The sequence below is a fragment of the Dryobates pubescens genome, chromosome 30 (assembly GCF_014839835.1).
Source record: "Dryobates pubescens isolate bDryPub1 chromosome 30, bDryPub1.pri, whole genome shotgun sequence".
Taxonomy (NCBI): Eukaryota; Metazoa; Chordata; class Aves; order Piciformes; family Picidae; genus Dryobates; species Dryobates pubescens.
Window position 1 is genome coordinate 7,433,661 of NC_071641.1, and position 14,287 is coordinate 7,447,947.

General features: G+C 47.1%; 1 protein-coding gene across 2 annotated transcripts in view; it reads left to right on the forward strand.

Moving 5' to 3' along the window:
* Positions 1 to 14,287, forward strand: part of INPP5A (inositol polyphosphate-5-phosphatase A) — a 262,105-nt gene that overhangs the window by 167,269 nt on the left and 80,549 nt on the right. For both annotated transcript variants that reach the window (XM_054174722.1, XM_054174723.1), the window contains exon 9: positions 13,096 to 13,180. In XM_054174722.1, the coding sequence (XP_054030697.1) occupies positions 13,096 to 13,180 (85 nt within the window). The remainder of the gene's footprint in view (positions 1 to 13,095; positions 13,181 to 14,287) is intronic.

The window sequence follows — 14,287 nt, forward strand, 5'->3', positions numbered from 1 at the left end:
TTAGTGTAGCCTTTCATGCATCATCTTGCAGCTCCTGCTTGTGCATATGCCATGTTAATTAACCACATTGGCGTGTCAGCCCCGTTCCTGGGGAGCAGTGTCCACTGAGTTCCATAGCCCGGCCGGGGAGTGAGCTGGAGCTGCAGGAGAGGGGCTTTAAAAGCCTTAAGAGAGCGTTTGGGAAGGACCAGGACGTGAGATGTTAGCCTGATAACTGCTGCTCTTGGTGTGCCAGCCATTTAAACTTCCTGAAATTATCTGGAGCATTCAAATCCATAAAATGAATGTGGTTTTTTTAAAGAAAGTGACAGTGCTCTTCTGTTTCCCTATTGAAATGTTCCCTGGCCTAGTTCAACAGAAACATTTTTACATTACAACTGTGAAATCTTGGCATAAAGCTCCCCTTTGTGCCCTTCATTATTTTCTCACAAATATAGTCCATTGTCACATAGCTGAAGTTAATTTGATCAACATTGGGACATTTAACTTTTATGTCCGGTCAAAGGAGCTGTTTCATGCTCATTTTGGGTATTCAAAAGAAATGATTGCCAGAAAAATAATGTTACTATTAACAATTCAGAGCAATTAGTTTCCCAGGGAGAGGCGATGTGATGCACCGGCTCCACACAACTATTCTTTGTCATTTTATGGATGCTCATCAGTCAACTGTCACATCTTCTCAAAGACCCCTCCAATCTAAATGTTTCTCTTTGGGCTTTTCCCAGAACTAGCAGCTGAATGAGCAAAAGAAAAGCCACTTAGTTTCTAGGCAAAGGAAAACTTCACTCTAAAGATCTGGGTCATTTGAGAAGATCCGAGGAGTAGCTCGTTTAGGGGTGGAGGAAGGGAGGAGGAGGAGAGGGAGGGGGTGTGGAATGGTGGTGTTTGGATTTTTCAGTATTTTACTTATGTTCTTTTTGCGACAGCAATTTTAACATCAAGTGAAAAGTCTCTGGCAGTCGTATGCCTCGGAACGTTTAGTGTATCGGGGTAGAATGCACTCCCGGGCAAATAAACCTTCCAGCCAAGTATCTTCCCACAAAGGTTTAAAACCCCAGATCACATTCAGAGAAAAGAGAAAAAGAGAGAGAGAGAGACAGCTTTTCATTGCGCTCCCGGAGGCTCAGCTCGTTAATATTCAGCCGTCCCCACCCGCCCCCCCTCCGCCTCGAAACGGAGGTTAAGTGCTCTCAAAATTAGCGTGTTTGTATAATATGCTCTTTAAAGAGTAAATCCAGCAAAATTGTCTTGTTACTTTCAGCCTGTCAAATACAAAGCCACTTTTCCCTCGCTCCTGGTTTTCCTTGCTGGCTCCAGCTTGGGAATGCTTGGTGCTGTCGTGAAGAATTCGGCTCCCGTTTCTTTCCTCTTTGCACAAACACGTCTTGGATTTTATTTAGCTTAGGGTTTTTTTTTTAGCAGAGGAGGTTGGTTGGTTTTTTTTTTTTTCACTTGTATGCACTGCAATGGAAAAGGTGCAGGATTGTGGTTTTAAGGACACAATCGATGCATTTCCACAGTAATGGCAAGATGATTGCTGATTGTCCTTGTCAGGAGTTTTGCTCTCATTTTGATTTCTTTGGAGGGGAGCTTCCTCCCCCTCCCTTTTCCCCTTCTGGCAGTAATTAATAACCAAATGGGTTATTAATAAGTTTACAACATTTCTTATTCAACATTGTAAATTAAAGATCTGGCTTCTCTCTCATGATAAGAAGAAATCTGTATAAATAGTAGCAGGTTTGGAAGCCAAGGTCCAGCTGGAGAATCAGCGGTTCAAAATCCAGAACTCGCAGGTGTCACCCAAACAAAACCCTGCATGGACACACTAAGTCACTCTTCACTTCTTCCAAATATGAATGGAGCTGTGGCTCTTCCAGAAGAAATGATGAAAATCAAAGCTCTGAGGTGTCCAGAAGGGGGTTTGGATGGTTGTTTTCCCAATCACAGACTCGCTGCCCTGTGCTATGGGTCACAGTGTGAGGGATTCCACCTCTGCTTGACACTCTGAGCTTGCACCTCATCTGCCACAAGGGCTTTACTCCTCTTCACCTCTTTTCCAGCAGCAGGTTCTCCTGGAGCTGTCTGCATTGGCTGCTGTGTTGTCCTGGCACAATGTAGCTGAGGTGACTGCAGGCATGAGGAGATGAGTGGTAGAAAGCCACCTCCCCTAAGCAGTGTGCAACTGAGCCCAGACAGCAGAAGAAAAGAGACACCACCTCTTAAAACACAAATGGCATGAATAACTTGTTGCCTGCATGATCCTGCTCTGAAAATGGTTTTATATGAGAAGGGTGTCACATCCTCATCCAGTTTGATTTCTCTTTCTTCCTGTAATTTGTTCCTTAGAGCTGGCTAAAGAGCAGTCATTAGCATCCTGCTAAAGGTGACACTCGCATCAGCATTCGTTGTGGTTTGTGTCTTCCGAGCTATTCTGTCATACAGCCATATAATCTTCCAGGGTAGCTGTGATTCAATTAAGAGGAATCTATATGGGCTGTTGATCCAATTTTTATTCCTTTGCAGAGAAATGAAAACAAATTGCTGTTGTGATTTTATTTCCCAAGCTGATAGTTACAAACCAGAGAAATGGTTGAAAGAGCTGTGTCCTGCTCCTGTTTGAGCCATCTCCCAGCATTTCCTCTCCCCAAGGAATGCAGGATCCCCCAGGTGAGGAGGCTGCTGTCTCTGAGCCTTGTGTTCCATCCTGGAAAGACACATCTTGTCCCAAACAGCTACATAACCAGATGGAAGTTTGAGCTTTTTTAGCCCCTTGCCTGTGCAAGGGCTGAAGTGGTTGTAGGCAGACTTGGCAGATGTTCTTCATGGACTGACAGGTAAAGAGCTGTAACTGCCTCACCTCTCAGGAGACCTTTGTTATCTTCCTTCCCTCAGTGCAGGATTTAAGATGCAGCTAAGATGATTCAGTTCCTCACTCCTGCAAGGAAAATGGCTCTGCTCTCCCTCTGCCCACCAGAATGTGCTTTGTTCGAACCTGATGTTGTCAGCTCTAAATTTGTAGTCATGTTCTTTCTTGAAAGCAGGGGGTTTTCCCCTCTCTTTAGCACTTCAAATGTTTCTGTCATGTCACCCATCATTTGTTTCCTCCCTTAGCTCAGCAGTCCACTGTAGTGCGATTTTCAAAGGGATAACTGCCCAGGCTGACAATTGAGGGTGTAAAACGTGCTGCTGGTTAGCTTTCTTCTGCATCTTTTAGTCCTCTTCCAGTGCAGGCTCCCTGTGTTTTCCTAGAAGAGGTTGGTGCTGTTCTCCATCCCTGACTCCCCAGCATGCAGGTTTCTGTTGTGAGCAGTGCCCTGTGTCATGACATGGCCACTGTCCTGTCACCTCCTACTGCCTCCTTCGCCCACGCAGCAGTCCACAGGAGATTGGGCTGTGCACCATGCTTGTGGCAAGCCTGGTGAGATGCAAATCCAGCAAGATCTCCTAACCTTTCCACCACTCTTCCATTTGCTGAACTGCCCAGGACATGGAGCCGCCTCTCTTCTGAGTTCTTCCAGATTTGTCACCAAAACCACTTTTCCTAGCCTTAATGTGTCCATGGATCAGTATCCTATTGCCACCTATCATTGTTATTTTCTGGCTTGCTACTTGCACTTGTAGCACTCAGAGCACACGGGATTTCTCCTTCGCTCCCCACATCCCAGCCCTGCAGAAGAGTGAGCAAGACCTTGTTCTTCATGCAGTGAAAACAAGGCAGGTAGCGGCTGCCTGCTTGTGACCAAGGGCGACCAACACTGAGGAGTTCCAAAAGTTGCAGGGAAGAATTTTAATCTTCCCTGATCAAGGCAGGTCCACAAAGATGTGCAATTATTTTTTTTACCACCACCACCACCCCCCCCCCAGTGCCTTTTTACTGTCTTCTCTTCCATCTCTTCCATCTGGTGCAACCAGCACCAGAACAGTCAGAGTGGCTGGAGAGCTGCCAAACAGAGAGGGACCTGGGGGTGCTGATTGGCACCCGCCTAAACATGAGCCAGCAGTGTGCCCAGGTGGCCAAGAGGGCCAATGGCATCCTGGCCTGTATTAGGAATAGTGTGGCCAGCAGGAGCAGGAAGGTCATTGTGCCCCTGGACTGTGCATTGGTTAGGCCACACCTTGAGTCCTATGTCCAGTTCTGGGCCCCTCAGTTTAAGAAGGACATCGAGACACTTGAATGTGTCCAGAGAAGGGCAGCAAGGCTGGGGAGAGGCCTTGAGCACAGCCCTGTGAGGAGAGTCTGAGGGAGCTGGGGTTGCTTAGCCTGGAGAAGAGAAGGATCAGGGGTGACCTCATTGCCCTCTACAACTACCTGAAAGGTGGTTGTAGCCAGGAAGGGGTTGGTCTCTTCTCCCAGGCAGCCAGCACCAGAACAAGGGGGCACAGTCTCAAGCTGTACCAGGGGAGGTTTAGACTTGAAGTGAGGAAAAAGTTCTTCACCGAGCGAGTCGTTCGTCATTGGAATGTGCTGCCCAGGGAGGTGGTGGAGTCCCCATCCCTGGAGGTGTTCAAGGGGAGATTGGACGTGGCACTTGGTGCCATGGTCTAGTTGTGAGGTCTGTTGGGACAGGTTGGACTTGATGATCCTTGGGGTCTATTCCAATCTTAGTTATACTGTGATACTGTGATCAGATGAAGAGCCAGGAGGGTTTGTTTGCAAGCCTAGCAGCAGCGCCGTAGCTCTGGCGCTCTCCTGCAGCAGCACTGACAACTACTTACATCATTATACATGGCTGCTATTTCATTAGGCGAATGTCAGTGTCAGGTAAGATCATGGCTTTGTCAATATAATGAAAATACCAGTCAAGTGAGGAAAAAGTCACCATTTTCCAGCTCTGAAAAAATTGATTTTCATTGCTCTTCTTGTAATCCTTTCTTTGGATTAAGTATTTATTATTGATGTGGTCTTTCTTTTAATCTTAATAGCTGCTGACATCGTAATTAATTACAACAAACAGAACATTTTTTGGCCCAAATGGCACTATATTGAAATTAAAAGTGAACATCACATATTAGTTAAACAGCCCTGGCAAATGTCTTGAGTGCTAAGATGATTGCCTGAGCTTCTTGACAATTCCCTTCATCTTGCTGTATGCTGCTTGACCTTTTGAGATGGTTTTGGTGTTATTAATAGGTTTTAGCTATTATATCAGAAAGAACAAGGCACAAAAATATGCTAAACTTTGTCTTTTGAATGATAGTGCTGCAACACCTTAGGCATGTCAATGAGGGCACTTACCTCATGTCCTTTGAGGTACACTTAGTCACCAGGTAACTTCTATTCAGAATTAATTGAGGGGGATTTGGGGGGAACTGGTCTCTAAATCCATGTCTGAGAGTGCAGAATGGTGCAAGCTGAGCGCTGGCTGTGCCACAGGAGGGAGGCAACACCCGGAAGAGAGGACAGGGTCAGCTTCAGAGCTCCCTCCAAAACCTTTTCTGGAGGTGATTCGCCATATGGGCAGTTTCTTGAGGTACAGGGGTGTGAGCTGATCTCTTTGCCTGAAGCTTATCAGGGAAAAAGTGATGAGGACAGAAAAGGCACAAGTCTGAAAGGCCACAGAGCAATCCTGTCTAGTTTTATGTAAGCCAGCACCTCATGTTTCATCTCATGATCTTCAGTTCCTTAACATGTCTGTGGTAGAAGACAGGTTTCACTGTCATCATTCCTTGACTTTCCACCAAAGTCACTGCAGGAGCTGTTACTACCTCTGGTGTTGCAGACCTAGGCAAAAGAAAATGTGCATAATCTTCTTATCCATAGGTCACCATCTACCTCCAGACCAGCTTTTGGCTCTCACCCATGGCATGGTTAATTCATGTTCTGTTTTTCCTGGTTTTACCCCTTTCTAGCCATTCTTCTTTGGGGTAAGATCCTCTCTTCTCATTAGAAGGTTAGCTGAGTGTGCCCTTTGTGTAAGTGTGGTGATGACACACCAGCCTGTTACCCACAAGGTCTGGCTGTGCCCAGCTGCGCTGCCACTGCTCTGGGAGCCTTTCAGTGACCCTGCCGTGGTGTTTCCAAACAGGGAACATGGGGGAGGGGTCCAGGCTCTACACACAGCCAGGATGCCAACATCCCAGCTGGCTTCACCCCCATGGTGTTCCCTGAGCCAGCTGAGACAGTCCAGCCTGAGGCTCAGTCCAGCATGACTCTTGCCATATCCTGGACCTGTGGTTCAAGGCTCTTGTCAGGTTAGCAGGGAGCAGGATAAGCAGCATAACCTGAGAAATGATTGTTGCACTGGGGCTATCCTCTCCTCCCTGCCTAGTTAGCTGTGGTTTTCCAGCCCCTTAGGAAAGGATGTTTCCTACAGGCAGCTGCATGTCCTCTGTAAAAGCAGCTTTTGGACCTTTCACTCCTTGGCAGGGTAATGTGCAGCAGCAGGGAGGTGGTGGAAGGATAAAGTCTTACCTCTGGAGCCGCACGAGAAGAACTTCAGAAGTGCTCTTAAGGGGCAGGATTTAGCTTAACCACATCTAGTTATTATAAAAAATCTGCTCACTGAATAAAATATGGCTTGACCTCTGGATTGTTCCTCCCCAAGAAACGTGACAGTCTCCCTCCTTCTCCACCATTCAGCCTGCCTGGCAGAGCTGCAAGGGGTTTTTTTGTTTTGTTTTGTTTTGTTATGTTATTGTTGTGTTTAAAAAAAAAAAAGGGGGGGGGGGGGGAGGGGAGGGGAACCCTCAAGGCCCTCTTTTCAGTGGTGTCAAGTTAGGATGAATTGGCCAGGGAGGCATGTTTATAGACTGTGTGAAGAACTTTGTCTTTGTGTGGGAATGCTGGTGACACTGGTATGGCTTGCCTGAATGAACTGCGATGACGCGGCTAATAAGGTGTCCTGCTGAGCGCCGCCGCAGCCTTTCTCAGACCTCCCACTTAATGCCATTCAGCTCCAGCTCAGTGTAGCTAATTTTTCCCATTCCCTCAATTCTTTAGGCCTCCTTACAAACAGAAAAGTCAACTTTCACACCGAGGAGAAGATAAGTGCTTTAGGAAATAATCGTGTAAACAGAATGTTACCTTCTGACCTGATGCTGATACCTTGGTCTGGGACAAAACCCAGCTGGCTATTGCATTAGACATGGCTATTAAAGGAATAATGCTGCTGATCCTCCTTACAAAGTGCCCTGAGAAATGGTTTAGCCAAATCACAGTGCCTCTTGTCACACTGAATCATGTTCAGCTGCTCTCCTCCATGACCAAATTGCTGATATTTAGCCTCTCCCTTGTCTCCCCCTTTCTGTGATGACATTGGGGGGGGGGGAATAGGAGCAGCAGTGTGACAGCAAGGGAAAGTCAGTCAAGTTTCCTATTCCCCTGTTACTTGCTGGCTGATTTTTGGTGCTGTGAAGCACATAAAGAGTACCCCATGGAGATTTTATAAAAGAGAGGGTGCATTTCATAAAGTACCTTTAATTGTAACTGTTCTAAGGAGTGCTTTAAATGCCAAAAGGATCACAGTGATTCCAGTAACACAGAATTGTTCATTTTAAGACTGCACTAAGCAATTCCTTTTGGTGTTCTACCTAGAGACTAAAATTAATTGCTAGAGCCAGATTTCCAACACTGCTGAGGAGAAGAGGAACCTCTGCCTCTTACTGGGTGTTGCTCTTGGCAGAAACACAGCACCAAGGTCCCTAATTGGCTTTGAGAAAGCTGCTTCTTCCCAATGCCTTCCACTGGTACTGCCACCCAGACTGAGAGGGCTGCCTTTACATCAAACAAATTTAACATACCCTCAGCTCCAAGGTCAGACCCTGAGCATTCACTTCTGCTGTGGTACTTGTTTGGCTTCTCTCTGGGTTTGCCTGGGGCAGGGGTCCTGCAGCCCCTGAGCTGGGGAGCAGTGTAAACATAAGGAAATTCTTTTTCCTTGTGAGGGTGACACAACACTGGAACAGGCTGCCCAGGGGGGTTGTGGAGCCTTCCTCTCTGGAGATACTCAAAACCCACCTGGATGTGTTCCTGTGTGATCTGCTCTAGGTGATCCTGCTCTGGCAGGGGAGTTGGACTGGATGATCCTTCAAGGTCTCTTCCAACCCCGGACAGTCTGTGTGTCTGTGTTGTCACAGGCAGGCTGGTCCAGCTCAAACCAAAGCTGTCCAAAGTCATAGCTCAGGGGATTTCAGAGGTCTTTCCTAATTCTGCAGAACAACAGACAGGTTTTGGCACAGATCTTTGGGAACTGGGTCAGGAGACTGTCACACTAAAACACACTGATGAGGGGAAGGTCCTTTTGCTGGAGATGTCACCAACACAGCAGATCAAAGATGTCTCCAGTGCAGGCACAGGAACTAACTTCTGGGTTTCTAAGGCAGTTGTTGACACCCAGTGTGAAGCAATCTGCAATTGTTAGACTAAAATAAGAACTAAACATATTTGTTTTGCAGCCAAAAAAAAGAATTGCTCTAGTGAGTTACCTCTAGTTTGCTGTTATCAGTGAAGTTTGCTCCTTGAGAAAAGTGCAAGCCATGGGTCTGACTCATCAAGACATTGGAGCATGTGACTAACTTTGACTGTAAACTGCACTTGAAAGTTATAATTGCTTGTTTGCTTCCTTCACTGTCCTGTCGCATCTGAAAAGCTGCCCAGCTCCGTTTCAAACCCCCTTTGTGCTCTGCCTGGTCTCAGAACACAGCAAAGAAGCTGAGAATAACAGCCTACAGCCATCAGTTAAAAACTCAGAATGAGCCTGAAACGGGCAAAAAGTGATGTGTTCCAAGTGTCGAGGCTCTAATTAATTAATTAATGAATCTGCAATGAAAAACAGCGTTTCCGTGGAACTGGCAGACGAGAACTCGCCCCTGGTGTTTATGTTTGCGTGCTTTGAACAAGATCACAACTAAGCCCGTCCTAAGTGTGCATTTTTGTTCCTGCTGGTCCTTATTTGCCATATCAAACTTGTTCTTTTGATCTCTGAAACGTGCAGAAGTCAAAGCTGTTTCTCTGGTATGTTTCTAAGTGCAAATCAACTCTTTTCTCCTAAGCGCTACCTTCCGGAGCAAGAACAAAGGGTGAGAAGAGCAAACATGTTCTCCCAGCCGTTTCCAAGGGAAGACTTCTCTCTCTGGCGGGGAAGGGCTGTGCTCTGGTCAGAAGTTCTCTTGTTTATTTGCCTTCCAGCACTGGGTACTCTCTGCCAGCCCTTCATCCCTTGACAGCCCTGCCTAGCTCACGACAGGCAGCACAGCTGCTTGAGGCATTGATGATCTTCTGTTTGCTCTTGCACATGGAGCTGTGCAAGTGAAACTTGTAGCTTCTGTAATCCCAATGTTTTCACCTGAGTTACCTCTTTTGTCACAAGCTCTTTAGAGGAGTTGTGCAGGACAGTGGAGCCTTAAAGTATGTTGGAGCCATTCAGGGTAAGCTGGTAGTCAGCAAGTGCAAGCTAAAGGAAAGAGCACTAGGTCCTCCCACTAAAACTGTGAGATTAATGCTGGTGACACCGGTTGGCTGCTTTCTTTTTCTATGATTCAGATTTATCACCCCATTGACTGATTCATGGCAACATTTTTAAAGGATCATTTGATTCATGGTTAAAGGAAGGGGTTTGTTATAGAAACAAATGGCACTGGAGAGTAACACAGATCTTGAATCCTTCCTAGTTCATTTGCAGGCACTTGTTACCAAAAAAAATTGTCTTCTGAGTTCCCATTTCCTTGCACAGGTGATGAAGTGTGTGTATCTGTGGCTTAGGGTGCAGAAAGGAGAAGTGGGACTCAGTGTTTTGCAGTGCTTGGTTTCTATCCGAGGCCCCCAGCCCCAGCATGTTCCTGGGGAAGGAGATGTTGCTGTGCTCTTCCTCATTCCGTCTCCTGCGCTGACTTGGAGTCTTGAGTCTAAATGCAAAACTGAGAGGTTTAGATCTTGTGCCGTTGATTCAATGCAGTTGTAGGCACCAGTGTTCCAAGCCAGAGCTGGCAGTGCCAAACAGCTGCATCAAGAGGAGTGGCCAGCTGGGCAAGAGAGGGGATTCTGTCCCTTTAGTCTGCCCTTGTGAGATCACACCTCAAATGCTGCATCCGATTCTGGTGTCCCGATCATAAGAAGGACACAGAGCTGTTGGAGTGAGTCCAGAAGAGGGCCACAAAGAAGATCCAAGGGCTGGAACTCCTCTGCTATGAGAATAGGCTAAGGGAGATGGGGTTGTTTAGCCTAGAGAAGAGAAGACTCTGGGAGAACCTCATAGCTGCCTCTTCCAATACCTAAAGGGATCCTACAGGAAGGCTGGAGAGGGACTTTCTGTAAGGGTGTCCGGTGACAGGACAAGGGGGGATGTTTTGAAGCTGAGGGAGGCTAGGTTTAGACTGGATCTTAGGAAGAGGTTCTTCAGTATGAGGGTGATGGGACTCTGGAATAGGTTGCCATGGAGGCTGTGGCTGCATCCTCCGTAGGGGTGTTCAGGGCCAGGCTGGATGAAGCCTTGAGCAGCTGACTGTAGTTGAGAGACATCCCTGCCCATGGCGGGGAGGCTGGAGTAGATGATCTCTGAGGTCCCTTCCAACCTAACCCATTCTTTGATTCTATGATATGAATCTATCAACTAATCCCAAGATTTGGGGAATCTGGGACTAATAACAAGTTGCAGTGGCAAGGACAGTAGGCTACATGCATTTATAAAGCTGAGTCAATTAAAGCTCATTTAATTGTTAGGTGTCCCAGATCATTAACAAGTACATACCTGTGACCATCCCTTGCTGTACCTCTGCTGGTAATTCTACTGTACACCTAAATGTGACCACCTGGGGAAAGGAGGTAAGTCAGAGACAGAATCACACACAGACTCACCAAGGTTGAAAGAGACCTCAAAGATCATCAAGTCCAGTCTGTCACTACAGACCTCATGACTAAACCATGGCACATCCAATCTCCTCTTAAACACCTCCAGGGATGGTGACTCTACCACCTCCCTGGGCAGCACATTCCAATAGCTTACAACCCTCTCTGTGAAGAACTTTCTCCTCACCTTGAGCCTAAACTTCCTCTGGTGCAGCTTGAGACTGTGTCCTCTTGTTCTGGTGCTGGTTGCCTGAGAGAAGAGACCAACCCACTCCTGGCTACAGCCTCCCTTCAGGGAGTTGTAGAGAGCAAGAAGGTCTCCCCTGAGCCTCCTCTTCTGCAGGCTAAGCAACCCCAGCTCCTTCAGCCTCTCTTCCTTGAGCTTCTGCTCAAGGCCTCTCCCCAGCCTTGTTGCCCTTCTCTGGACACACTCAAGTGTCTCAATGTCCTTCTTAAACTGAGGGATGCAGACCACCTGATGCTCAAATTGTGAGAAGCAACATTGGGACAATTTTCGTTCACCCTGTCACGAGAGCCTTTTAAAATGCCCAACAAGACAAACTACAAGGGGAGCAACTGGTTAAAACCACTCATTTTAAAGCTGGCACTGATTTGCATGCAAGTCATGTTTAAATCAGGTAATGTGCAGGACTATGAAATGGACTTTAATCAATTGATCAGGAGCAGCCTAATCATCTGTTTGGTCCATCAGTTAGGAGCCATTTAACTGGCTGGTTTTGGAGCAGTCTGTTTATTTGGAAGTCCTGTCTGCATAATACAATCACAGCCATCCTTCTCATCCTAGCAATTTGTTCTAAGAGGCCTTCTCTCTAGGCCTTGATGTCATTCCTGCAGTATCTGTCATGTCTTTGTCAGCAGTGAACGGCAACAAGCAAAGCCAAAGCTTAAGATATGGATCAGGGGAGCTGGCAAATTGCAGGGAGCTTTTCTGTGTGTGAGTTCACAGGATCACAGGATGTGAAGGGTTGGAAGGGACCTCCCAAGAACATCGAGTCCAACCCTTCTGCCAGAGCAGGACTGTAGGATCTAGCACAGGTCACACAGGAATGTATCTCGATGGGTCTTGAAAGTCTTCAGAAAAGGAGACTCCACAACCCTTCTGAGGAGCCTGTTCCAGTGCTCTGTGACCCTCACAGTGAAGAAGTTCCTCCTCATGTTGAGGTGAAACCTCCTGTGCTGTAGTTTCTATCCACTGACCCTTGTCCTTTCACAAGGTGCAATGGAGAAGAGCCTGTCCCCTCCCTCTTGACACCCAGCCTCCCAGTCTTCTCCAGACTAAAGAGCCCCAGGATCTCTCAGCTTCTCCTCATAGGGCAGTGCTCCAGTCCCTTAATCATCCTGGTAGCCCTCTGTTGGACTCTCTCAAGTAAATCCTGGTCTCTCTTGAACTGGGGAGCCCAAAACTCCATGTGTGAGTTGAGTCTCTGAGTCAGCGATGGTGGTGCTGGCAAGTGGTGGTGAAGCAAATGGTTTAACTTGTAAGTTCTCATTTTCTTTTAACATGCCATGAGGGCACTCATCAAACTGTACAGGTTCAGGAATGACAGGCTGTTCTCAGTGCTTGCTGGGAGCTGACACTAGGCAGTATTTATGAACAGCACCTGCAATAATTTGTCAGCTGCGTGGAGGATTTGGAGATTTTCATACCAGGAAGGGATAAGTCTTTGCAAGAGATTTTATTTCACCTGTGCTGGGTTGATGCTGGCTGGTGCCCACAAAAGCTGCTCTGTCACTGTCTTCCTCAGCTGGACGTGGACAGGGGAGAGGGAATAGAGCAAAAGGAGGTCACAGAATCTTAGGGATTGGAAGGGACCTCTAGACATCATCGGTTCCAACGCCCCTGCCAAAGCAGGATCACCTAGGGCAGGCCACACAGGAACACATCCAGGCTGGATTTGAAAGTCTCTAGAAAAGGAGATGGAGATAAGAGTCTAGACACAGGCAGGGAGATCACTTACCAGTTACCCTCATGGGCAAAACAGACTCCACGTGGGGACATTAGTTTCATTTATTACCAATGACATCAAAGCAGAGCATCGAGAAATAAACCCAAATCTTAAAACACCCTTCCCTCACCCATCCCCTTCTTCCCAGGCTCAGCTTCACTCCTGATTGTCTCCTTAACGTGGTTAATCCATTGTGCCAGTACAAAGTGGTAATTTTTGATCATTCCAATGATTGTGTCTGAGATTGTGCCTGGAAGGGGGTGTGTGTGTGTGTGTGTGTGTGTGCAGCCTCTGGTGCCCGTGCAGCTGAATGACAGGCCTGTTTTCTTTTGTTTTGTTTTCCAGAATTATAGATCAGCGGTTTGAGAAAGTCTCCTATTTTGTCTTTGGAGATTTCAACTTTAGACTGGATGCCAAAGCAGTAGTAGAGGTAGGACTTTTGGTTTTCCTTCCGCCGTAGACCCTACCAGGTTTGATTTTCTCGGATGTCTTTTCCTGTGGCCAAGCTAAAAGTGTGAATTGAGAAGCTAATCTTAATGTTGACCTCAGGCCTGCTTAAGAATGCTTGCACAGGAGCATCTGACAGGCAACTAGAAGTCGCTTCTGTGTCTCTGCTGGAGCAGCGAACCCAGCTGGCCTGCTGCAGGGCTGCTCAGCAGTGCTGTGTGAAGTGGCTGTCGGCTGTAGGTGCCAGTGGGCTGCAGAGTCCTTGCCACCCCTTTATGGTCTTGTGTGTGGAGAGGAGAAAATGTGGGTACTCACCTGAGATGGGAGCTGGAGCAGACAGGAGCTGCTGCCTTTGCTTTGCCAGGCATGTGAATTCCTTTGGGCTATGGGACACCACATTTCTGCTGCATGCTGTGGCTGTTGCCCTGTGTTTGTAGCTCCCAGTGAATCTGAGAGTCATTTACTGCAAGCAGGGTAAAATGCTGGTTTATCCTCTGCTCTGGGAAGAGAGAGAGACATTTCCTCAGTGTCTGTGACAGATCTCCACACTTCTAAAATGCATGCAGGCATTTGTGCAGACCTTTGTGGCAGCAGCATCTCTGTGTGGAGGGGTGACTGGAGGATGTGTATAAAGCCAAAAGGAATGCAGCAGACCTTTTTCATCACCAGCTGAGATTGCCTTGAATTTACTGCTGAAGCTCAGTTCCAGCTAACATGGGGTCACAAACAATATCCAGGTTGAAAGCCAATTTAATCTCATGGCTTTCCATTTTAATTCTCAGAGCTACTGTAGTGTCTTTTTGGTGTCCTTGAGGATAGGCTTGTATCTTCTGAACCAAAAGCTTTTAGTTTGTAAATCAAGCAGCAGGAAGCAAGTGGCCTGTGAGTCAAAGGCTGGTTGCCACTCAGACAGTTCTTCCTTATGTGGTGGCCAGTCCTTCCTCTGTTGACAAACAGGGTTTTGGCATGACAGCACTGCATGTGTAGTTAATAGCTTCCTCTTGGGGATCCTTTATGCACTGCAGCCATTTAACCAACAAACTCGAAGCACAGCTGAAACGCACTCAGGTCGCTGGTTCAGAGTGTGCAG